Source organism: Hypomesus transpacificus, chromosome 19, assembly GCF_021917145.1.
Source record: "Hypomesus transpacificus isolate Combined female chromosome 19, fHypTra1, whole genome shotgun sequence".
Lineage (NCBI taxonomy): Eukaryota > Metazoa > Chordata > Actinopteri > Osmeriformes > Osmeridae > Hypomesus > Hypomesus transpacificus.
This window is the reverse complement of record NC_061078.1, coordinates 10,111,844-10,138,640: the sequence shown is the minus strand read 5'-3', so window position 1 is coordinate 10,138,640 and position 26,797 is coordinate 10,111,844. Positions and strand designations below refer to the sequence as shown.

The following is a 26,797-nucleotide window of genomic DNA, read 5'->3' as shown; positions in this document are numbered from 1 at the left end:
CATTATTGTTTTTGTCAATTAAATATAACCTTGTTTTTTTGGGAATGAGCACCATAACCTGATCAGTTACTGTAATATTTGTCATCTGCTGAAAAAAAAGTGACATTGTCTGTACATCTTACAAAATGGAATTGTCAAAATATAACATTAACATGGATTGACTGTGCATAGAATATGAGAAGAATGAGTGGAACGAAGGAAAAATAATGACGAGAAAAAGAGAGAGAAAAACACATCACTGTCATACTGTGGACACAGAGTGTGCAGTGAATGACTTCATGAGTCATTCTCACACACACTGGGGAAATTGTTGAGTCTCTCCATATGGGAGGTGACAGAGAGAGTTGGGTTGGGTGTACTAGACCTCACAATATATGAATCTGTCCATGTACCATATGGGCATAGGTTAAGACAACACACATACAAACATATACACACACCACCTGCAAGTATGTCCGGTTCAGATATGTGCTGTTGTGAATAGCGTCCATCAGTTCTGGTTAGTTTTCTCACAATGTGTATTTACAGAGACTCATCCGACTGGTTTTAGGTGTCTCCGTGCATGTGTATGTACTGTACTGTGTGTGTGTGTTCACAGATGAGAGTGTGAAGGCTGGCGTCGACTAAGGTGACCGCTGCGGCCTGGGCAGCCCATCCGCATGATCACATGACTCTGGATATGGACGCAGTCCTGTCGGACTTTGTTCAGTCCACTGGGGCGGAACCTGGTCTGGCTAGAGACTTGCTGGAAGGTAAGAAGCTGGACTCACGTGATACTGTTAACCCCAAAGGCTAATATATTAGCATTCTAGTCGTAAGACAATACACATTCTACAGCAAATACAACACGTTTTCATTTGTTAGCAACGATGGAAATGCTTTACAGAACTGTTGTATATATAGCATAAAATAATTTACCAGGCTGTTTACCTATTTAACAGTTCCATTGATTTAAGGTATAGATCTATATCAATAATCTATTAAAAGAATAGCCACAAGTTAACCACAGTTACCCACATCTTAACTGATATGCAACAATTGGTTATGGTAAGGATGATGATCAGTTAGTTTGTATGTTTGCAAGTTAGCCGATGTGTGTGTTCATTTAGCAGATGGATGGAAGGATGGATGTTTGTTTGTATGGATGGATGGATGGATGGATAGTTGGTTGGTTGGTTAGTTAGTTAGTAATGAACCATTCTAAAAGTATTTCCCAAAAGTCTGCAAATAATCTAATATGCAACAACTGGTGTTTGCTTCAGGGAAATTGGTTAGTTAATCGAATAGAAGTTGACAGTCATCTGCACATCCATAAAGGGATGATTAAAATAAGATATGTCGGAAACAGACAACCTTTCTCAGAATGAATTATTTATTTACCTAAACTCCTTTCTGTTTCTTCAATGACTGGGCCTCAAGCAGGAAGCCAAGCAGACAGACGCTTGCTCAAAGGAGTGGGTAATTTCCCAGCGTTATCTCATTAAAGAGCAACCAGAGCCCAATTTAGTCAGGAAAAACATATACGGCAGACAGATAAAAAGAAACCTCTCCTTTAATCCAGCTCAAAATCATTCCCTTTATGAGGTTTCTCTTTGATCATTCATCATATGCAGTTTTCTGGAAGCACATAAAATAAGCTCAGATTTATTTTTTCTTGTCTTTATGCTCTGTCGGCTCGATTGCATTCTCATTGAAGCCTCTCGGATGCAAACATAGAAAATAAATAGTTATTTCAAAGCATGCACCATGGAAGTGTTTTTTGGGGCTTGGAACTGAGCTGGAATTGAGAATCCAAACGTTAGAATTACAAATGAATGTTGAATTGCAGTTATCATCAATCATGATTATAGCTGAGGAACATTTAATGTAATAGAATCAACTCATTTCAACTCAACCTAGATAAAAGAGATTCATTTTTCTCCTCTGCTATAGGTTTCTGTAAGTTGACTCATCAAAGCAGCACAATGTCGAAGTTAAAGCTGGGGATGAGAAGCCAGGGAAATGATATAGAAGTACTGGTGGGAATTATCCATGGGAGAGAGAGATCCACAGGAGTAGCTGAGAAACAAAAGTTCTTGAGTTAGCAATTCTATCTGACATCCTTTTGAACTACTGAAGAATGATTTGTCAATTCCATTTTATGTTGGCTTACTAAAGCGTTCTAAAAATGTGTGGGGTTGACGGGGTCACCCAGGCATGTCCATTCGCTGTTTCAAATGGTTGTGTTTAGAAAATCTAAAGAAACCATTAGAATTGACCTGACACAATAAAAGATGCAACATTGATTTTTCACACATCTCATATCAATCAAGGCATTTTTTTTTTTCTTCAGCTGTGAGTGGGACAGCTTTTTTTGTATTATGGATGTGGCATGATTTTCTTCATAAAATGTGTGGGGGGGAAAGATTTACCGTTTTCAAAAAGTGGTTTAATTGTAAGGGTATGATGAAACCGACGTCTCTACATTTGAAGGTAAAAAGAAGAACTATCCCCGTTATTTTAAATATCTTACAATATCTACTATCTGCAGCATACACTGTTTATGTGTCTGCACTCCTTAAATACTCCCTAGATCTGTTTCCAGGGCTTTGCTCCCAGTGGAGATGTCTGCATGGTGATGTGAAGTACTGCCCTCTGTAGGATAGGAGAGCCATAGTCACTTGTGTGAAGAAAGTGAGATCTCTCTCTTCCTCCTGAACACACAACCCCCCTCCTTAGGCTAACTGATGTTAATGGGGTTTTAAGGGGGTTTTATGTCAAAGATTAGAAAAGGTTCCTAATGTAACGTTACAAAAGTCATGAAGCCAGAGTAAACTGGCACTCAACCCATACACTAGTCAGGGGAACTTTGTGGTGACCATGGTAACTGCGGCTGCTCCACATTTAAAGAGAGAAAAAGAGAAAGAGATAGAGGTGTGGAAAGAGTATACACAGGACTTTGTATTATGCGGATGAATCGCAATATCCTCAATTAAGTCTGTTTGTGTAAATATTGCAGAATTACTGTTCAGTTAAAACGTTAGTCTAAATCATACCGACTAAGCTCTGACCCAATTTTTCTTTTTAATTTGATTGCTTGACTGCATCCTCCAGCATCAAATGCTGGCATCACACAGCATGCACAATATACAAGTGTGGCACCGCAGCATTGAGTACTTGTAGTTTAAAACGTCATCTAGTGCTTTAAACAATGAACGATTCGTGTCCACAATAAATATGTGATCACATGTACATAAAGGGGTTGTGGTAGACATTCCAAAAGACTCAAATATTTTCTATAACTAAGGCATATATGAAATAATTCCATCACAAGGTTCAGGCATTCAGCATGGACATCAGATTAACTGCGGGCATTAATACTATTTCAAAAGGGACATAAAAAAATTAACAAGTGCACTACTGTAGCTTACCTTACTTTTACTGCTGGCTTTAATGTTTGTTGTGTTGTTGCTGTTGAATGAATAATTAATGGCTAGCCTATCATATGATCTCCCTCAGTCAATTGTAACAGGATACAATACATTAAAGGTACAGCACTTTTCTAATGGATAGCTGAGGGCTGATAATCGTAATAATAAATGCGACAGTGAAATCTGTCAGACAATGGGAAACTATTACAAAAAAAGATAACATTGAACCACAGCAACTTTGTAAAGTAAAAGAGAATGCTAAAACTAAACAACTAAAAACAAGTTATTGGGTATATGTAACCTACAGTTGGACACTGAATAAAAGTTGTCCGGTTAGGGTGTGTCTCTGGCTAAAGTAACACTGTACATGCACAAATACAATGCACCCTCTTAGGGCTTTCCTCTGTGGCGGTTGCTAGGTCTTGCTCATTGATATCCCCACTCAAATTAAACATGGTAGTCTTTAAAGCTGTTGCCCCTGTGTTATCCATTGTGTTGTATCTGTGTCTGTCTGGCTAGAGTTCAGCTGTTCGCTTTACTTCTCTTGACCCCATCGACACACAATGGCATTTTAACAGCCGCTTGCAGTAGTTGCCTCGTTATTCTCCAAAATGGAAATGGTGCTTTAAAGCTACAGTATGTGTCTTGCATGTGTGTGTGTGTGTGACTGTGTGTGTGGTATTACGTTACAACTTTCTCTACCCTCGTCAGACAAATCTAAATGAGTGTTGTATTGGGGGATAGGGGGGTGATGATCCGTCTACAAGATGCTGCTGAACTGGTCTGTCCCCTTTGTGATGCCGTTTGAACTACAGTAGTGTAGTCTTGAAATATGTTGTCGTCTATGTACATTTACATCTTACAAACATTGCACAGAATCTGCAAGGGGTGTGGGACCCAAGTTTTTAGCTTTAATAACTGCATCCAAATGTAACGTTACAGTACAACAATGTCCAGTTTAAGCGAAAAGGTCTGACCTGTACTCTTTCATCACAGCAATACTGTTACACCCAGATGTATATTTGTTGTGCTCAATGCAAACCTTTCTTGGACTTGATTGTACTTTTGTGGGAATGAATAAAAGAAACATCTTACTTTAGTCAAGGTTAATTAATTGCGCTTGCCAAATCTAGATTTAAGTGATGTTATACCTTTGACAATGTGGGCATGGGTGTGTGTGCGTGTGTTTTTAGGCAAAAACTGGGACCTGAGTGCTGCCCTCAGAGACTATGAGCAGCTGCGGCAGGTTCACACTGCCAACTTGCCGCAAGTTTTTAACGAGGGTCGTTTCTACCGGCAACCCGAGCACGACACCCCCCAGCACATGAACAAGGTGGAGCGGGCTGGTGTCCAGAGACAGGAGGACAACACGCAGGGTGAGTCAAGGGGGGTGTCATTGTCATCTTTTCAAAAAATGCTTTCTGAGCAGTAGTAATTGTTTTTTTAAAGTGGAAAGGGTATAGGTCTGTCTGTCAATTCTCTCTCTCCATCTTTCTCATTCTGTTTCTTTCTCTACCTGTACCCCCCCCCCCTTCTCATCCTCCAGAGAAGCGCCTGTCTCGGGGCATCTCCCATGCCAGCTCTGCCATTGTGTCCCTGGCGCGCTCCCACGTGGCCAGCGAGTGCACCAGCGAGCAGTTCCCCCTGGAGATGCCCATCTACACCTTCCAGCTGCCCGACCTCAGCGTCTACAGCGAGGACTTTAGGATCTTCATAGAGAGAGACCTCATAGAGCAGTCCACCATGGTGGCTTTGGAGCAGGCAGGTAAGTCACCCAATGAGCCTACCATTCTGGATGGGGCTAGGACTCACCTAGGGCTTAAGTGTCAATGAACGGTCCACCATTGTGGCTCTTGGGCAGGCCTCAGAAGACAGTGTCAAAAGACACAAGGAATACAAATGCTGGAGTCATCCTCCATGTTGGCTTTAAAGCAACTTGATTCCTCGGCCTATGTCATCCATGTTGCCTCTGAAGCAGCCTGATCGCTCTGCTTATATCCTCCATGTTGGCTCTAAAGCAGCCTAATTGCTCAGCCTTCTGCATCCTCCATGTTGGCTCTAAAGCAGCCTGATCGCTCGAGTACATGAGTCAGTATCTCATAATCATATTCTGAATGGCTTCCAATGAAACTAGATAGTGCCACATTGTCATCTACCACAATTGCTCTAGGCCAGTTAGTCTCACACAGGGTCTGAATGGATTGAGTAAATGCATGAGAAGTTCTCAAAGACAACTTAATTTGAAATGAAAAATGCCTTCCGCAATTACTGCAATCAACAAGGCAGCCTAGCACACAGTACCTTGGGATGCAATTTCTCAAAGGTAAACATGTTGATGCAATAATTATATTCTTCCTTTTTAATTGAAATGAACATTACAGTGCAAGGCTAAACAGAAAAGCTGAGGTGCTAAACCTCAGGTTACCCAATTACATTGACAATTACAATACAGCCAAGACCTAGATGGAACTTTAGACCTAGATTGATTACAAGCCACTTTTCAGGCTTTTCAGTTTACAGATTACAGAAGAACATGCAATTTAGTTTTCAACCGTGGTGTTACTGAGGAAAGAATTTCTCTCTCAGCATTGTCCACGGCCTCGATAGATGTGTAGTTGATCAAATTACATAATCCATGATGAATTTAGCATCTGGCAGTGTGACAAGTAGCCATTTTTCAATACTCTGTCTACAATATCATAATGTGAAATGTAAAAACAAAGTTCTCTATTGTGTCTGTCACACACATTGTTGAGATATGACTTCTATCTATATATAAATACTATATACAATATGTTTTATTATTACTAAGGCAATGGGGCTATTCTCTAAAATTTGTATTGGGATCAAGCAGGGAATGTTTCCTGAATCAGTCTTAGTAAATGACCAACAAATATAGGTGGATTGTGCCAATCATCCTTAGCTGTTATTGATTTATTTCCGAGATGATCTCCCTTCACTTTCTCTGTCCTGTTTCCTATGGATGAGCCAGTAAGAGCCATGGAAGCTTCTACATCAGTGCCCTGCTTCTGGTTTCTCAATCTCTCTAAACTAACCCTGTTAACAGCACCCACCAAGAGCATTGCTAAATGATGAATGAGAGCTTGCACACACACATTTTCAAACGCACACACAAACACAAATAGCAGAACATCCACACAGGGGCGTGTAACCATGAACACACACACATGCACTCACACACACACAGGAGTACCTAAGAGGTTCTTTTCAGAAAGCAACCTCACTATCTGCTTTAAAGAGTGTGTCTTCCTGCCTGGTACTGTGGAGATGCAGCTGTTATGTTGATAAAGGAGGAGATGTGATCATTTGTTTTTGTTTGTTGAACATACAGTACGAGTACGTTTCACTGGTATAACTCACAGGTTGACTGCAGTTTTGCATTATTTAAGAACACACTACAGTGTGGTACTGAGGAATGAAAGTCCTGCCACATGCACATTCAGATTTGCTCTGCTTTTGCTCTGTGTGTTTTGAAGTGGAATTGGAAGTGTCTAGTCTGATCTATACTGAGTGCTAATGTCTTACTCAGAGCCACCTATAGCTTCTGCACCAGTCCCCCCTGCCTCTAGTTTCTCAATCTCCCTTGACAACCCTCCCCCTCCAACCAACCCCCTCCCCCAACCACCTCCACCCTCTCTTTCCCCTCTTGTGTAATAGCCTATGTGAATAAACTGTAATCTCATGTTATTACCACAGGTACTGTACTCATACAGTAATAATACTGTTGTCAATGTTACCATTAGCGGTCCCTGTGCCTGTTCCTCAGGTCGTCTGAACTGGTGGTCCACTATGTGTACCAGCTGTAAGAAGCTCCTCCCCTTGGCCACCACTGGGGATGGGAACTGTCTACTCCACGCCGCGTCATTAGGTGAGCCTGACCTCCGCCACGATTGGGGAAAGGATGACCTAGTAGGAGGAGGAAGAAGGAACAGAACACCTACCCCTCTTGTTCTGTTACGATAAATAGATCGATCAATTGATATATCAATTGATTGCTTACTCAACATTCTACTGTAAATGGAGACAGAGAGGGTTGCATTCATAAGGCTCTCTAAAGGGCCACTCAGACTCAGTGCAAGCCTGAAGAAGACAAAGCCAGATAGACATAAAGAAATACCACCCACACTTGTCTGTCAGTCAGTCAGGGTACAGAGCAGGAACTGGCGGATTCTTCCCGTCTTAAGAATCAGAGGGCTGGCAGTAACAAAGCAGAAGGTTATAACCCAAGCAGTTGACGGGAAATGGAAAATAATTATTCATCTTTTTGAAAAGATTTTGGAAGTGTCCCGGGGTACACCCGTGCTTGTATATTGAGGCAACTTTACTCCTTACTAAACTCCTTACTCCTTGTAACTCCTTGGAGATGTGCTTGTAGGGTGCACAGATGTGCTTGCAGGGTGCACAGAGAAAGGTTCCCCTCAGCACATTTGGAACCCCCCCAGCAAAGGCTATATTGAATTTCTCACATTAATCACGTTGACAATGTACAGATGTAGGGATGGTTGGTAATTAGTGTGTGTGTGTGTTCTACAGGAATGTGGGGCTTCCATGACAGGGACCTGGTGCTGCGAAAGTCCCTATATGCCATGATGAAGAGTGGGGCAGAGAGGGAAGCTCTGAAAAGGAGGTGGAGATGGCAGCAAACACAGCAGAACAAGGAGGTATGTAGAACATTAGGCCTCTAAGCTGCATACTCCCACACAGGACAACCGCTTACTGTATGTGAGTCCACAGAATACAAATAGCAACAAACATCCATTGCTTGTGACTAACAATTTGCCGTCATTGTACAGTCATTACTATGGTGTGCTAGGCACCGATGCCTGCCGTGATAACATTGTTGTTATATAGGAATTGTTGTTTCTATGGATGTGGCTTTGGATGTGACAATGGGATGGCAGAAAGTTGTGTTTCCGAAACAATGTTAAAATACCCATGGAGGCATTTTAAACAATGTTAAAAAAACAATTTAATTGTGTCATTAAAGGAAAATGTAGTTAAATGTTGTTTCTGTGCACAACAACAATGTTGTTTCTGTGTAACAACAACAATGTCGTTACCACAGTATAAATACAATAAATACAATGAGTAATGGAAGCTTCAGGTAAAGTGTAACCAACTTAAACTGTGCCATCAAACTGTGCTAAACATCAGTCAACACATTGGCTGACGTGGAGAATGACAGGCACCCATGTTTAACCTATACTGTACTTAAAAGTGGAACTTACCAGTTCATGTTGGCTTGTGTATCCCAATACACCAAGTACACAGTGCACAGGAAACCACTTCCCTTATCTGTGAACATTAGCATTAGCATTCACCATGTACCTCGTTGCTGAGTTGACATGTAGCCCGGTGTTAGGGCAATAACAGTGGCTGTGATAAAGCACTGGCAGCATTTCCCGTAGCCATTAATATCAGCCTCAGTCCACACAGTGCCACAGTGGGCCGGGAGAACACTTTAGAGGCTGTTGCTCGACTATTAGCTTGTGTCAGCGTGCCTGTAGACATCAGCGCTAATGAAAGAGTTAGAGAGTCGTTATACAGCTGACAGGCAGTAAAAAGGCAACTCATGAGGAGTTATGGCACAATGGACACACGCCGCCGTGATGAACACCCTGTACGGCTGAGCAGGGGCCTGTCTGTGGGGAAGTGTGCTTGTGTGTCAGAAGATGGGGTTTGGCTGTTCTGTGTGTGTTTGTGTGTGTGTGTGTCTGTGTGTGTTTGTGTGTGTGTGTGTCTGTGTGTGTGTGTGTGTGAGAGAGTGCAGGCTAGGGTCATTCAAGGGAAAATGCTTGGTTATCATTTGTCCTGCCTATTGGGGGGAATGGTGGTGTGGTGGGAATTGAAATGTTGAGTGTGTCTGGCTCTGTTGTCTCGCAGTGCTGCTCTGTGTGAAGCAAGGATATCCTAAACTTGAACTTTTGGATGCTTAGTAGCACAGAAGCACAATAGAGGAGCAGGCAACACTTACGACTATGTAACTACATAGCAATGCCCACGGTAATAACCTTGAAGTACAACAAATTGCCATGTAATTGAATCATATTAAAGATGCTGTAAAGTGAATTCCTTGATTTGCTTCTCAGTACATTATATACGAGTGAAAAGAGTTGCTGAAAGCATGTGCAAAGGACGAAAACTTTATCGCACTGATATGTGGAGTTAGAGCGTTGAACAGTTTCTCACCCGATTTCAGCTCAGGTTTTGTTTAGGTGGGGCAAAACCCAACCTATCTACGTCACAGCCACCTATCTACGTCAGATCACAGACGGTTTATTAACACATAAAATACTCAGAGACTGCAGGTAGGTCTATTCTGATATCTGCAATGATTTAGGTAGTGTTGCTGTTGTTGCTAAATTCAATAAATTTCTGACGTCAGTAAAGTCCCTCCAGCCCCCTCTTCCCTCCTGTCCCCCACCCCCACTGGGCCTGATGGGATACACAGTCCCACTGTCACCTCACTACCCTCAGCATCAAGTGTTGCATCTGAATAAGTTGTTTTTTCACTAATATCAGTACAGTATACTGTGTGTGTGTTTATTTGTGGATGCATGTGTGTTTTAGCATATGTGTGTGTGAGTGTAACTCTGTGGCGTCTCCCTCCCCAGTCAGGGCTGGTGTACACGGAGGAGGAGTGGGAGAGAGAGTGGAACGAGCTGCTCAAGCTGGCCTCCAGCGAGCCCCGGACACACAACAGCAAGAACAACAACACTACTGGAGGGTAAGGCTGACACACATCCACACAATCATGTGCACACACACACATGCACATCCACATGCACATTTTGGTTGATGTCACCATTAGACCCTGATTGTGTAGGCCACAGACCTGTGTGAGATTTGACCTTTTAATGCTAATGCTACCACAGACTAAGCCCTTACGTAAACAGCTCTGGACCTTAAGTGGCATGTCATGACACAAACTCAGTTATTGTACAGATATATAACGGTGCCACATAGTAAGTCTATCATTTCAGACACAAAGCCCAGTGTCACAGTAAAATCAGTTGCCACAGAGGGAATCAATATTTGACCGTAGCATGTTCGCATGTATGTGTTTTATGGATATAAAGACTTGTAGTGGAACGATAAACTACAAAATGTAAAAAACCTGTAATTCCAAATATTGTGTTCTGGTTGTGTTCCCTTGACTGTGTGGTTCTCGTCTCATTGAGCCCATAGGTTCCATAGTAGAAAAGGTCCCATGAATAAAGGGACCCGGTTAGCATTAATTAGCCACACACTGCAATTTGTGAGGAGCGCTTTGTTTAGCAGTCATGGGTGAGAGCAAGCCAAGCTTAGCTAACTATGCAAAGGTTAGCACCGCTAACAGACACAGCACTATATCAGACACACTTTGCCTTTGTTTCAGCCATGATGCAGCGACTAGGCACAACATTACAACATACCGTACCACATCTGCGAGAAAATAATGTGCCAATGTGTGCATGTGTTTGTGTGTTTGTGCCAGTGTGTGTCATCGTCTAGAAATGCAAAGAGGGGAAAACAGATAGCAAATCAGCCTCCACAGTTACTTTGTATATTTTGTAGTATGTACTGTCATTTTATATTGTTTCCTGTCTAGGCGGGCGTAACAGTATTCTCTCCTCAGATCAGTAAAGAACTGCTCTACTCTACTCACTATTGACACACTTTGCCCCCGAATATATAGTGTGTTAAGGCCACCTGTCCCAGTAGCACTCAGCATAGTACAGCTGTCTGACTTGGACCTGTGTCTCAAGGGTGGACAACTCTGAGGACCCGGTGTATGAGAGCCTGGAGGAGTTCCACGTGTTTGTCCTGGCCCACGTGCTGCGCAGGCCCATCGTGGTGGTGGCCGACACCATGCTCCGAGACTCAGGGGGAGACGGTATGCTCGTCTGCGGGGTCAGATGCCCACACAAGCACGCACACACATACGCACATGCAAACATTACAAATAGACACGTTACATTTTCCATTCATTCATGAAGCAGACATTCTCACACACACAAACAAATATGGATACATGGAAGACTAGAAACAAATATTGACAAATATTGACAAAAACCATGTGTTTAGTAAATGTGTCATTGTCTGTTTTGCATGAACTAATCCAGGGAAAAAACTCATCTTATTTAAGGAGAAAAAAAACATTTGCACTGTGCTTGCAATACTTACTATATTTGTCTACATCCGCTATAAGGGCTTAGGAACTTTTTTAAGAAATTGTATGTACTCATCACTCTCTTGATATATCACTCTCACACAATTCCCTTTTTGCTCTCTCTCTCTCTTACCCTATTACTCTTTCATTGTCTCTCTATCACACACACACACACACAAAGGGGTTATGACAGGCACCTGACTGGCAAACTCACTTAAGCAATAAGCCCCAAGAGGCCGTGGTTTACGCTGATTTTAGAACAGGTAAGGGGAGTTGTTAGGCACGACGTGAAGCGGAGCATTCCATATTATTGCGCATCAAGAATGTTATGAGGACAACCTGTGAGGTTATGCTGGATTTTACAACGGCATGGAATGCGATATGGCCAATCACAATCAAGGATGGGAACAACCAGTTATAGAAACACAAATACCACACTTCCAAAAGTAGATACACACACAATTTCTCACATCCACAAACACACATGTTCCATGCACACACACACACACACACAATGATTAGTGTGACTCATATGGAAGTCATACTTAATGATTCCAGTTAAAAGTGTTGGACAAAAGTGCCCATGGGCGTAATTACTTCAAATCACTTTGAATCATTTTATGTTATTAGTCATGTATTCCCTAAGTTTTTTCTGTGGGTAGATTGTGTCTCTACTAAAAGGCTTAGCTAAAACTGAATTCAAATATATGTTGGTATACGGTTAATCAAGCGGTTAAATAGCCATCTTTTAACCCACGATGCAACCTTAAGTTTGTAAGAGCAGTTCGGAAAATAAAACATTGAGCACACCTCCCTCCATCCTTCCATTCCTCCAGAGTTCTCATTAACTCCAGAGTTCATTGTCTCTGAAGATGCCATGGCCCCTGACTTTTGAACACACTCACGCACACAAAAGGAAAAGCACACATTTGCACACGAGTGCATAAGCACAAACACAAAGTCACGCGCGCACGCACACACACATGGTCACAGCGGGTTATTGCCCTCTTCTGAAGTGCAGTGCATGATGGGATTTCAGCACATAACAAGCCATCTGACATGCCGCTGGCTTGTTTGAAGTGGACAGCTCAAGCGTATTCGATAGAACTAATGGTTTAAAAGTCAGCCCCTGACTCAGGCCTGCCTGTGAGGCCTTTTGGGGGCAGAGGGACGACACTGAACTCTGAAGCTTTTGCCTTGCAAGTATAATTGCATTGTTGCACCCGACACACACAGCTAAGTCTCACTCTTCACAATCACACACACACAGTCTCCCATACTTTCAAGATTTTCAGAAATCAATGGGCACAGTAAAATAAATGAAAAGGACAGAATCCTAACCTTGGTATTAGCATCTTGGCCTTTAATGTGTATCGATCTCCCTTTAAATGATATAACTCCACCATGAAATTAATAAGAAAGGTATTGGTTTACTGCTACATTACATAGCCTGCATACTTGAAGACATAACTGGCTGGTCAATTGTAGTAGAGCACCAACAACAGAAACTTCTGAAGGACAACAGTGCTTGTTCCAACAGTGCTCCTGAGCATCCGGTCACGCACACGCAGACTGGACAACAGTTTCTACCCAAGGGCCATCAGGCTTCTGAATGGACACTGATATGGACATTGATTACACTAGTTACTTATACACTGTCACTTTCAGCTACTGGTTGCACTATCAGTAACATTGCACCACGGTACCTCACTGTACCTCGCCACCAGGCTCCTGTATGGTCATTGACTTAGTCACTGATCTTAAAATTTGGAAATGATGTTCTGTGTACTTATATTTTATGTTATGCCAGGTGCTTGCGTTGTCTTGTCTTAAGAATTTCAGTGCCCAGTCTAACCTTGTGTTGTTCTGTGTACCTGACAAATAAAAGACTTGAACTTGAACTTGTTCTCAAAGCTGGTAAACACAGCAAGAGGTAGCTACCTATAACTGTAACACTGTAGCTTTATACAGTACGCTCTTCAGTAAACTCAAATCTTATCAAACCATCTTTCCCTTTAATGTCTATCTCACTCCAACTCTCTCGATCTCTCTCTATTCCAGCGTTTGCTCCTATCCCCTTTGGAGGGTTGTACCTGCCCCTGGAGGTGCCTCCCAACCGCTGCCACTGTTCTCCCCTGGTGTTGGCCTACGATCAGGCCCACTTCTCTGCCCTGGTCTCCATGGAGCAGAAGGACCAGCACAGAGAACAAGGTAGGCTTGAGTTGTCAGATTTGGTTGTTTGTGCTGTGGACTGTCCTGGTTTGCTATGAAGTCACAAAGTTGCTTGTTTTGGTGGATAGGCTCAGGGTTGTCAGGTTGGTGGCATAGACATTAGTATCAGTAAATTAGAACAGACTAACTGTATAGATATACTACAGGAAATTGACTAGGTGTTTTTTTTATGTGGTTCCTTCTTTGAATGTTATTGAGAACAGATGGAGATCCAGGTGTAAGGACCATACATCAGGTGTCCAATCAGTGAAACTAAACAAGACATTAGAGGGAAAACTAGTGTAGGTATAATGAATCTCAGCTAAATAGTGGTAGTTAGTTATGTGTCATTCTATTTGTATGAACTAGCTTTGTGACTGACCTCATACTGTTTAGAGCTATACTAGGGCAACTTGTCTGACCTGACTCACCGGCTGGTAAGCCTGTTTGTGTGTCGCTATCATAGAGACAGTGGACTGCACACACTCACACAAACACACACACACAGATTAGAGAGATTGGACTTGCTGACTGGGCACTAGATGTACCCCAGGAACCACCAGATGTTGACCATGGGCCAGTGTCCAGACTGATCTGCCTGGTTAGCTAAGACCACAGAAGTATTAAGGTTATACTATATCTACTGTTAGGATTTTTGGAAGGAGGAACTTAAGTGCACTGGATGTTTACGGTCTGTTTGTAATAATTGGGTTTATCTGATGGACAGACAGACAGACAGACAGTCAGACAGACATACAGACAGAACTGTTATGGTGAATGAGGCATGTGATCTCACTGCAGTCATGGTTCTAGAGCTCCTGTGTTAGTCTGCCCCCTGTGGGCTGTGGAGAGGGCTAGTACCCGTCTGGCAAACTCACACACAAACACCACACCCATAATCAAATGCATACACGTCACCCACACACAGATTTCTCAGACGCCCAAAAACTCTAAATAACAAATACACGCATGTGCACACATGCTCACACACACATACACACACACACACACGGTGCCCAGTGCCATGCCAAAGCTAATCAGAGCTGAGGGCAGCCAGACAGCCAAGGCTGACCACATCTGGGCCAGGGGCCTCCACAGCCTCATACCACGGGCCATTTTTGATCCTGACTGGCCTCATTCACCCTCCCCTGGCAGACAGCTGCACGGACACACACACGCCAGATAGCCTGGAACCTGGCCCAGCTTTGACTTCCTGGTAGTGTAAGAGAGTGTTTGTGTGTATGTCCATGTTTTTGTGTGTGTGTGGGTGTGTTTGTGTGTGTGTATGTGTGTTTGAGGGGGTTGCACAAGAGAGAGAGTATTGAGGAGGAAAAGAGAGACAGAGGAAGGGACAGTTTGAAAGAGAGCTGAATTACTCAGGAAGTATTCTTATTTATAAAAATATAAATAGATCTCTTCAAAGTTGACACGCACAGGGAATATACATATAATATACATTTACAGGGAACATACAGTTTTAAAAAGTATTTATATCAAATATTCTGTCTTTGACAGTTTTATATGCTTCTTTAATGCTGTGGTTAAACAAATATTAGCTCAGCAGGCAGTGAATGTAAACCTTAAACGTTATATTTAGAATTCTCTTAATATTTTAACATTTCCTGGTTTTAGTTGGCCTAATCAGCATTTCCACCCGGTTTCTCCAATGAATGTGTCCATTTTATCCCTAAACCTGCTTAAAATGCAGAATTTTCATCTGAGGAGAGAAAATAGGTACAGCTTGACATCAATTACAATACCTTATTTGTATTCAATTATTTGTTTTCATCCTTTCTTGGATCCATATCTATGTCTATACAAGTTCAAGATCCCACCAGCAACAAAATAAGTTGTTTAGTTACACTTGAAGGAATCATAATGCATAGATGAATGAATGAGGGATCCAGGCAGACGACTGTGGGTGTGGTGGGTGAGTCCTTGGGCCTGAGCACAGCCGGATCCTCCTGAGCACAGCCGGATCCTCCTGAGCACAGCCGGATCTTCCTGAGCACAGCCGGATCTTCCTGAGCACAGCCGGATCCTCCTGAGCACAGCCGAATCCTCCTGAGCACAGCCGGATCTTCCTGAGCACAGCCGGATCCTCCTGAGCACAGCCGGATCTTCCTGAGCACAGCCGGATCTTCCTGAGCACAGCCGGATCCTCCTGAGCTGCCTAGACATCACGATGAGGAGCTGTAGAGTAGGGTAGGTGAGGATGGGGAGGGCCACAAGAGGAGACACACAAGCGATACGTCTACCATTGGTGTATTTCAGGTATCTTTTTGACTGGTTTCTCAGGCATATGTTGTGCTTAGCCAGTGGAAATCAGGTCTGTAATTGATGTGTTTGGCTGATGGTCATCAACTGTATTTTTCGAGGTGGCAGATGAAAGTTGTGCTGTGTTCTTCTTCCGAACCTCCCTTATATCTACCTCCTTCCAGTCATGTTATCCACCAGGGGGCAGGCCTGCCTGCGTAAAGCTGTTGTGTAGGGAGAGATAGGAATATAACTTCCTGACACAAGCAAGCTACTGAAACTTCTGAACTACCCAATTCAGCTCAGCCTTGCACGTCTACCAGAAGAGTTTGACTTTGCCTTCAGCACAGAATCTTATTGCCTTACAGGTGGTCCGAATTGAAATACTTAATTTGAAAGCTGAAACATTCTAGAGAGTAGGGACGTCCATTTTGTGTTCAGTGGCCTGGTTCATAGAAGTAGATTGAGTTTCTACTTGAGCTCCCTCACCGCTCATTTAGCACAATGAAGAGGAGAGATCTGTGGGGTGTTCCTAGATGGCCTGTGCAGGGTGTTCTGTCAGCCCCATTGTAGGTCTGGATCAGTGTGTATGTGCGTGTGCACAGCTCAGATTGGTGCTCAGATCTCATCACTCATATCCTTGTTCCCACCGACCTGTTTCTGTACTTCCTCAAATCATTAAAAATAAATTGGGTTTAAAACAACACCAACTGGCAACTGACAATGGCTGTCATCGGTGCAGATAGCTGTTGAGCGGTACTGTAGAAGTGACAGAAGGTAATGGACAGGCTGGAGGTCGACCCAGGACAGATTATGTGGGTCCTGGGTTCCCACAAAGGAACCAAACAATACTAATCCTTACAGTACCTTACCTTACAGTACCCTCCCCTCTGCTATAACTGCCTCTGTGTTGTTGACACACCTGCCCAAGGCTTGTCTCACGAATGCTCCTGCTTTATGGGGTCAAACACACTCTCTCTCTCTCTCTCTTAGCTCCCACAGCTGCTGTATGACACACTCTCTGGTGCATTGTTCACAGAATCTCCGGGTTTATCTTCCCCACTGGAAGGAGCCCAGTGAAACCACTCCTATGATTGCTTTACTAAAACCTCTCCCTCTCATCATGGTTATTTTGAGTGGGTGAGAAGCTTTGTGTGTGTGTGTGTGTGTGGGGGGGGGGTGTTTGTGTATGTCTGTCTATGTGTGTGGTGTGAGTGTTGTTTGTATGTGTGTGCGGGTGTGCATGCATATGTGTTTCTGCCTACAATTAGCAAATGAATGAAATGTGTGCATGTGTGTGCTTGTGTCTGAGTCACATTACTGGCTGGTTATTTACACACCAAACAGGTGCACAGCCTGTTTTGTTGCGTGGCACGAGAGATGGCCATAACTCTGAGCTGTCGGTAGGGTTATGACTTTAAACTTGTCCGGACTGGCATAAATCACTCAGTAACAGGAGCTCCAAGAGTTAGCTCCAACTGGTGTTGAGTCCTTGATATTTTCGTTCAGCCCTCTACTTACCTAAATGACTAACACTCCTAAATGACTTCATGAAAAAAGTTGATTAGCTGAGGTGCACAATGGATAGCAGACTTTTCTTTTTATCAACTGACTTTTCCACTATTTCCAAAAAGTGCATCAGATAAAGACATTTCAGTCTTAAATAAAGACATTTAAGTGGCAGTTTCAGACAGAATCTGACACAAGCAGTGGATTCATTTTTTTATGGTTTTGTGAATGCTGTTTAGTAGGCCTCTAGGACTCCATTTTACAGCACTGGTGTCATGGCGTCCAACTAATTAAACAGTCTGAGGAGTCAACAACAGGACGGCGTCACTGGAGGAATCCTCCCACACCACAACGCATCTGAAATTCACCGTAATCCACGCACTTGCACACACATACACACTGTAACACAAAAACATGTCCGTGGGACACACACACAGGAGATAGAAACATAGACCACACATTTTCTCAAATCACACACATAAACACAATCTCTCAAAATGCACTCACATAGTTACACATATGTGAGCTGAACACCACACATGCAAACAAAGGAACATATGAACATTCAACCACCCTTACAGTACACAACAGACAAGCCTAAACAAAGGAACCCATACAAATCAACCCACACGCACATACACTCAAAAGCAAACACTCCCACACACACAGGATGCAGAACATTCTGAGCGTCTTGGCTGGCTAGCTAAATGTCAAATGAGGATAGTCTGACAGTGCAGACAGGAAAATCCTCTATTTCAACAAGCTACTGTAGAGAGCATACGATTCCTATATCTCTAGTCACATACATTACCCCCAAACAAAGCAGAGGACTGGTGGGAGAAGAGAACAGAAAACACACACGGAGGCCAGGCCATGGTTTACTGGCAGTTTCTCATTACATTTAATAAGGGAGATAGAATGTTCAAAATGCACAGCAGGAATAACAAGTTCAGGCCTTTAGTTTATCCTTAATTACGGATGCAGGGACTCTTAGATAACAAGTGAACCTGTTTGAGGCACGTTTTGATATTTTAACTGTTGGTGTCCTTCTACAGTATGCTTTTGGATCAAACTAGTTGTAGAATTTATGACAATGGCTGAAAGTGCTACTTATCATTTTAGAGCTTCAAAGTGTTAAGGCATGAAAAAAAGTATTTAACATTACTGTACGTAAAAGGCAGCAGACTGTAGCCTCGCGTCAACTGCAACAATAAGACACTTAGTCACAGGTCTCCCTGACACTGTGTTGTTAAAGTGTCAACGCCCACACAACACTTACTCACTTTTTAAATTCAATGGAGTCATTTCATAACTGTCGAAACGTTTATCCCACTAGTTTTAGGGTGACTGGAAGGTTGAGAAAGTAGAGAGTGTGAGGTAGAGAATGCCTTTTACCAGGAGTGCGTGAAAAGTGTTCAAATGAGGCCTGTGTCAAGAACATCATTAATAACCTGCTTTAGGTACTGAAACTTTATATGATAGTCACAGTGTGGGATTACTGAGTCACTGCCTCTGGGGATTCATGTGCGAATGAGATGGAAGTCAGAATCGCCCTCCAGGTTAACGTAGATTCGGACTGCCTCTGATCCAACCTGGCCGATGTGCTTTCTGTCTTTCCAGCTGTGATCCCGCTCACCGACTCAGAACACAAGCTGCTTTCTCTCCACTTCGCTACCGATCCCGGGAAGGACTGGGAGTGGGGCAGAGACGACAACGACAACACCAAGCTAGCCACGTAAGTTAGCGTGGCGACAACCCTTTTCCTCCATGTCCTCCTTCTCCACCTCCTCCTTCTCTTCCTCCTCCTACTCCTCCTCCATGATCCATAGGTGGGCCCCTGGGCTCCTGACCTCCCAGGGGCCCAGTTTGACAACACCGACCCCCACAGAGCCAGGAACAAAGAGAGTAGGAGCACAGTGGTCCCACCCCCGGTCTCTTTGTGCTGTCTCCCCACAGCAGCTCAGGAAAAGAGGAAGGGAAGGGAGAGGGAAAGAAAAGAGAAAGATTGAGTCATATTTCATGGAGAGGACAAGGGGAAAAGAGGCCTGGGGATGTGTTACGTATGGGAAAGATCAGTTAAAAACTTGAGACAGAGAGAGACAAAGAGAGAGAGAGTTTCAGCGAGGACGGAAGGACAAAAAGATAGTCGATGTACTGTGTAAGGAGGGAAGGGAAAAAGTGTTTAAGAAAAAAGACAAATACTGATTTGCATAGGGTAGGGAAAGAGGGAGATAAGAAGAGACAGCAAAAGAGAGACAGGATAAAAATAGAAAAAAATGAGAGACTGAGTCACAAAGAGCAGGGGAGCGAAGGAGAGGGGAGAGGAGCCCCAGGGCTTGCGGTGGTGGTGTGAAGAGAAGGGAGGGGCAGGACTGTGCTCAGAACGCCTGTAAGTCTTGGCCATCTTATAAAGCCTGAGTTTCCGCCCACTGGGAGGAAGGTAAACACAAAATGAGGGAAAGGAGATTCCCTCTAATTTAGAAGATATGAACTCAACACCCAACATAGAGACATTTCTGGACTGTCTATCAGACACACATGAAGCCTGTTTGTTGGGACAGGACACAAGACAGGACACGAGTTACAATAAGCATTCCAAAGCAGTAACTACTGAGCTTCAGATCATGTCTTTAAGGTTAGGTGAGGTGCATAAGGGGGGTACATCACTTCACATTAAATAGCTGACTAATGGTGATTTGTGACTGTAACAATGTAGCGATGTTGAAAGGGTTCATAATAATGCTATGTAGTTGTGGGGTCCTTTAAGGTTAAGCGGCTTTGAAACAGCTGGGCTCTTTGGCAAGGGATCATTTGCCAATATGAAAATAACCGGATCCATTTCCTGTTCAAATAAGGATTCCAATTTATTCCAGGCCAGACCAAATAAACACTTTTGTTGCAGTACAGTGCTATATCCCTTGATTTTTTTCTTCTTTTTCTTTAGTTTAATCCTGTCTCTGGAAGCCAAATTGAACCTCCTGCACAACTACATGAATGTAACATGGGTTCGGATACCTTCTGAAACAAGGGTAACGTTTAACATTTCACTTCATTGATAAGAATGAAAGCTCAACACAGTAAACAAGATGAATGTCACATTCAGAATATTGTATTATGTGGTTTGTTTGTACAAAGGAAAATAAGCATGAATTCACATTATGTTGAAAGATAGGTTAGCAATATACTATATGTAGCATCCTCTTGTTTCTCTAGCCTATGAGAACCAGCTGTGAGGCTAATGTAAATTGACAGGAAAAGAGAACATTACTAGTTATTAGCCGGCTATTCTTACATAGCTGAGTCAGCCTTGAGGAGCCTCTTACACTTTCATGAGCTGTTGCTAAGGTCTTTACGTTCTCTGCCATATCCACTCTCCCCCTTCTCTCCTTTTTCCGTTAGGCTCCCCTGGCCATGCCGGAGTCTCCAACGGCGTCTGCGGGCGAGGACGTACAGTCCCTGGCCGATTCCATGGACTCTGACCGCGAGTCTGTATGCAGCAACTCCAATATCAACAATGGAAAGGCAATCTCCTCCAGTAAGGACAAGGAGCGAGGAGGGGAGCAAAAGGAGAAGACCGAGAGGCAGCCGCCAGGGCAGCAGAGGAAGGATAAAGACAAAACCAGAACGGACTCTGTGGCAAACAAACTGGGCAGCTTCAGTAAGACCCTGGGCATCAAGCTGAAGAAGAATATGGGGGGTTTGGGGGGGCTGGTGCATGGCAAAATCAACCGCTCCAACTCCACAGGCACTGGGAGGAACGGCAGCAGTAACGGGGTGGACAACGGGGAGAAGAGCAAGAGTAAGAAAGAGGGGAAGGCAAGGAAGGATGGAGGCGTAGGGAAGGAGGAGTCGGGGCAGTCGGCCAGCACCTCATCCTCCTCAGAGAAGACCATGAGTCCCTCGCCCACGGAGAGGCTCCCTGGGATGCCGTCTCCCCTGGTGGAGAGAGACCGGGGGAGCCTCCTGGCCAGGCTGGTGGGGGACAAGGCTCTGACAGAACACTGGAAGTACAGCACCGATGTGAAACTGAGCTTGAACATCTTACGGGCGGCCATGCAAGGGGAGCGCAAGTTCATCTTCGCCGGCCTGCTGCTGACCAGCCATCGGCACCAGTTCCATGAGGAGATGATCAGCTTCTACCTGAGCAGCGCCCAGGAGCGCTTCAGCCAGGAGCAGGAGACCAAGAGGAAGGAGACGGAGAAGAAACCGGCGGCGACCACCACCAACGGGCCCAGCTCCTCCTCAGCGGCTTCTCTGAGGAAGCCGGAGCAGGAGAGCGCCCCCCACAGGGAGAGGGTGACGGACAGAGTCGAAAGGACTGAGAGGAACTCCACTCCAACCCCTCCGCCCATCCCGCCGCCACCAGCCGCCACCCCCCAGGATGGCTGCTCCCCGGCCAGGCACCACCACCAAAGCCACACCTCCCACATCCCCCCACAAATCGCCCTCAGGATGCATGGCCGCCACAGCCCCTCGCCTCACAGTTCCCCCAGCAGCAGGAGGAGCGGGGCAGGGTGCGTGACGCCCCCCGTTCCGGTGTCGGCCCACTACAGCCACACCCCGCCCATCCAGCGCTCCAGCATCATCCACCTACGTGAAGGCAACACGGCCCCGCATAGCTTCCAGGAGGAACCCTACCGGCCAATGGTGGGCACCCTGAAAACCTGTGCCACCTACCCCCAGCAGAACCGTTCTCTGTCCTCCCAAAGCTACTCCCCGGCACGCCTGTCTGGCGTCCGCACTGTCAACAACAACAACAACCCCACCTCCGCCGAACCCTACAACATGCCAGGGGAGCACAAGTCCCACACATACACAAACGGCTTCAATGCCAATGATATCCGAGACTGCTTAGAGTATGCCGACGCTGACTCGCCTCAGACCTGGGGGAGCACGGACAAGCCCAAAGGCCGGAGTGGCACCATGTACTGCAGCCAGCAGAGGAGGTGCAGGAGGGAGAACTGTTCATTCTACGGCAGGCCTGAGACAGAGAACTACTGCTCCTACTGCTTCAAAGAGGAGCTGAAACGTAGAGACAGGGAAGGCAAGTCGCACAGACCTGGATAGCCCATACCCACCTGTCAGCCAGAGTTGGTATAACCTGTGCTGGTCTTAGAGCAAGAGCAATGGCCATAATTGGAAGGTACCAGACAGTTAACATAGGGTAAAGAGTAGAACTGGCCTCTATTTAGAAAAGAGTCTTGATACCTGTCACTTCTGTCTCAGTGTCGGTTACTGTACAATGACATAATTACTTGATGAGAAGCAGTGTTTTGGAATAGTTAACAACTTTGGCCAAGACATTATATCTGTTTAAAATCTTCAATGTGTGGTACAAGTGTGTCTGTGTTTTTTTTGTCAGAAGCCATTCTTGTGAATTTTGAAGATGACAGTGATACATAATCATTTTCCAACTAAAATTCTTTAAATAATCTCTCACATTTGCTTGTCGAAGTACTAAATGTGACAAAGCACTTTTTGGAGCAATAAGTAGCCTGTTGTCAAATTAACATGACCACATTCCGTTGTCTATGCACTAATTTGCTCAAGTAGAACAGTTGCACAGCTTGTAATAGGGCTGAATATGAATGCCCGCGGCAAAATTCAATCATCTTGGTAATGCACTTTTTCAATGGTAGATTTTAATTACTACAGGGTTCAGCGAAATAAAACATGAAATGGTTTAATTCAAACATAGCCTACGCCTTGCTTTTTTTGAATATATATATTATTTTTTTCAATTTTTTGAATATCTTTAATCAAGGGATTAAGTTACCGATATTTTTACAGGCACTATTTCAAATTAAAAAGTAAAATGTTCACAGTTTAATGGATCTCTCCTGGTCAAAGTTGTTAACCTCTAACGCTCAACATTCAACTGAACATACTGTGCCGCAATTTGTAACCCTTTTATGTCACTGGTTCATGGACTCTCACCATTTAAATGTAAGATATGATTTTGTATTCATTTGGGAGATTTACACAATTACATTTTTTATTTGCACATTAGATAACAATGTACATAGCAAAAATTACCTGAAAAAAGTGATTAGTATATTGTTAAAAGAGTTTGTGTGTTTTTGTCTATGGACTACAGAATGTGAGAATATTGGGAATTTACAAGCCAAGGCTAAAGTGTAAAATATTGAAAATATTTTTATATGATTTTCACAAAATGCCATGAAGCAATATTTTGCGCTTTTTCTTATGGACACGGTTTTCACTTTGGTAACTTACTTTAAGTGCACGGCCATTTGAAAAAAACATGACTCTCTGTAGGAGGATGAGCTGATGAGCAGTTGAATAATTGATCAGATGTCAGATCAAGGAACTACACCTATATTATTGTTTTTAGTTTCGATTAATCTTGTAATGAAAAAAATTGGGTTTAAACGGGTTTCGAAATATCTTAGCATTTTGAAGGACTAGAGGCATAATCACCCCTCATGGAAGCTCCACAGATCTGTAACTGTATCAAGTTTGACTAAACATTAAAAAGTTAATGGAAAATCATGCTGCTGTTGCATCGTGTATTAGGAGATTCACATAAGGGTGTATTAAATTGTCTTAATCTCTAAGCACAACATATCTTTGTACTATGTTGTTTATTCAGTGGTTAGCTAATGATTTCTAACATAGCGTTATGATGTCCTTTCTTATTTAGTGAAAACATAATAGTAGGGAGTATTAGATCAATTGTCTCCAGATTGAATCCATGGATAGTCCTTTGGAATGCTGTGTACAGTAACCCTGCAGTTGTTTGTGTGACTAACTCACATAACTGGTATAATATCTTCAGCTCAACCTATGGTGAAATTATATGCATATGCAGTGCCGGTGCTTGAACCTATACATACTGTATGTCGACCGTAAACCGAAATGGCAAGGTGTGTGTTTTGTTTGTTTGTCTGACTGTGTCTGTGTGCCTGTGTGTGGGCCTGTATGTGTCTCTGAAATACCTCAGAGTTTTCCAGTTGAGGGGCTGCCTAATGGTTTGGTATCGATCTTAAGGTCTTTCATTTGCAATAATTGTCCTTGTATTATGTTGTTGGTAGACGACCACACATGGTTTCCAATGAACTGTGTTACAGTACAATGTTTATATAGGTTACATGTCAAAGAAGCCAAATTATAGTTATAACTGTCCTAGTTTGCCCTACATTGCAATAACGATAGACATTTCAAAATTATTGGAAAATTCAACCCTTTATTTAAAGAAAGAACTGTTATGATATTTAAAAAAAGCTTTAGCGCCAATATCAGTGAGTGTGTGAGGTGAATTCCTGAGTGTTTGTCTTACCTTGTGAGAGATAGTGTGTGGTTCATATAGCCCATGAGCAATGGGATTGTACGTGTTCATATCAAAAAAGAAAAATACAATAAAAATAATAATTCATACCTGTCTCTTTATTTATGTTTCACTGTTTGACAGATGTTGAGTAGCTATGGTGGTGGTTGTGTGTGGTGGTGCCAGTATGTTTGATATCAACCCAGTAACTCTACCACTTCAGGCTTTGCTGACTCTACTTTCCCACTGTGCGGATATCAATTTCAGGAGTTCTGTTCCTTTCTTTCAAAGTAGCGGAAGCTTCATCCAGGGATTGGCCCCCAGGCAGCCAAACAAACCACACTAAGCAGGGATTTCACAGCTTCTCAGGCAAACGGGAACTATAAAGTTGATGCTCAAAAAGAAATACTGCAATGTGAACCTGACTACAGGAAGGAAAACAAAAAATAAAAAATCAAACTCTTCCACACACTGTACACACAGAACTTGTATATGTATACCATACATCAATAAGTATGTTGTAGTTCTAACTTAAGAACCAAATTAGCGTTCTTGTAACAAAGAAATTAGGTGGTGTTGTTGGTGGCTTTGCTTAAGAGGGTGGACCCAAGCCCTGCAATAGCACTACATTGACAAAACAAGGAATAAACAGCAATCTCCCTGACCAACATGCAAAGCACAACAGTACAAAACAGGTAAAGGTTGGGAAGATGGCAATCAAGCAAGAAAACAGCAGTAGCAGCAACATCATACAGTGTGCTATGCCGATTATTTAAATACTGTAGCCTCCATGTGAGGCAGTCACTTATGTTGGAGCCATGCAATTAAGGTTAATGGTTCAACAACTGACGATAGCCAGTGACACACAATTGATGCCTCAAGTTTGTTGCCCGAGCCTAAGTTTTGCTCCAACCTGTTCTGTGAAAACCTTTTTTGCTCTTACTTTTAAATGTTCAAACTACTCAATGTAATGTTTCCTCCATGAGCTCAAATGACCTTGCTTGTTGCATAACAATGTGTTTTGACGGATGTTTCCCAACATCTTGTTTAACTCTGGCCGGCTTGGTTGCATAGTCCAGTTCTTCCAAAAGGTCACATGGACAGGAAGTTCAGTCACTATAGCTCTTTATTCCTGGTATGCAATTTCTTTTGCATAATGAATGGAATACAAAGAACAAATACTATTGAGCTCACTGAGCCGCTCTCTGACCTGACTGGCGTCCTATTGACTTATGTGACCCCTCATTCCTGACCTCAATGCAGTAGAATAATACAGAATTGTAACAGGAACCCCACACAATGGATTTCATTCTGTGGTGCACACAAACACAACCATCAAGACAGCAGCCAGACATTTTCTAATGAAACCCCTCAGTTTTCTATGCTACACTGTCACTCCTACAGTACACACTGTTCTATATATATTAGCATATAGACTGGAATCAAAGTCACACAGAAGAGAGTAGGGAGAATGGGGCTTGATACAATGAAGTGAAACCACGAAACAATGTTTCGAAATGTGGAAAAATGACGTGGGAGATTTGTAGAATACTGTTGACTCATTTTTCCTCATGTGAACGCTGCTGTGAGAAAATGGTGTCAGTTCCTCATGCTTCTCTGTCCTCATGTGGGTGTGCTGTCACTGTCTGCCCACAGTGAGTACACATCACCCTTAAACATCTTGGGACCTTTTAATGAACAGTCCTTAGTTCACAGTATAAGATTAAAAAAGACAATGCAATTGTTACAGTAACAGTCAAAACAGAGGTGTATTTAGCTAAAGGTTGGAGACAACTCCATGTATTTCAAGCTGGAATTCTTTCAATAGTATATACAGATCAATGGTCTTCACCATATTGATACATGATTTTAAATAGCTTTCCCTGATTTGTAGACACTTTATTGGTACAAGTTTGAGATGTTGTGTCCTAAGTGCCAGCCTTTTGGTTC

General features: G+C 43.3%; 1 protein-coding gene across 1 annotated transcript in view; it reads left to right on the top strand.

The window, feature by feature from the left end:
- LOC124482280 (OTU domain-containing protein 7A-like) overlaps positions 1 to 24,916 on the top strand; it is a 38,298-nt gene extending 13,382 nt beyond the window's left edge. The window contains exons 4-14 of the mRNA XM_047042774.1: positions 599 to 752; positions 4,604 to 4,786; positions 4,957 to 5,175; positions 7,198 to 7,299; positions 7,965 to 8,092; positions 10,046 to 10,158; positions 11,180 to 11,307; positions 13,645 to 13,794; positions 19,180 to 19,294; positions 20,504 to 20,588; positions 20,959 to 24,916. Coding sequence (XP_046898730.1) covers positions 668 to 752; positions 4,604 to 4,786; positions 4,957 to 5,175; positions 7,198 to 7,299; positions 7,965 to 8,092; positions 10,046 to 10,158; positions 11,180 to 11,307; positions 13,645 to 13,794; positions 19,180 to 19,294; positions 20,504 to 20,588; positions 20,959 to 22,626 — 2,976 coding nt within the window. The 5' untranslated portion in view covers positions 599 to 667 and the 3' untranslated portion in view covers positions 22,627 to 24,916. The remainder of the gene's footprint in view (positions 1 to 598; positions 753 to 4,603; positions 4,787 to 4,956; positions 5,176 to 7,197; positions 7,300 to 7,964; positions 8,093 to 10,045; positions 10,159 to 11,179; positions 11,308 to 13,644; positions 13,795 to 19,179; positions 19,295 to 20,503; positions 20,589 to 20,958) is intronic.
- The last annotated feature ends 1,881 nt before the right edge of the window (positions 24,917 to 26,797 follow it).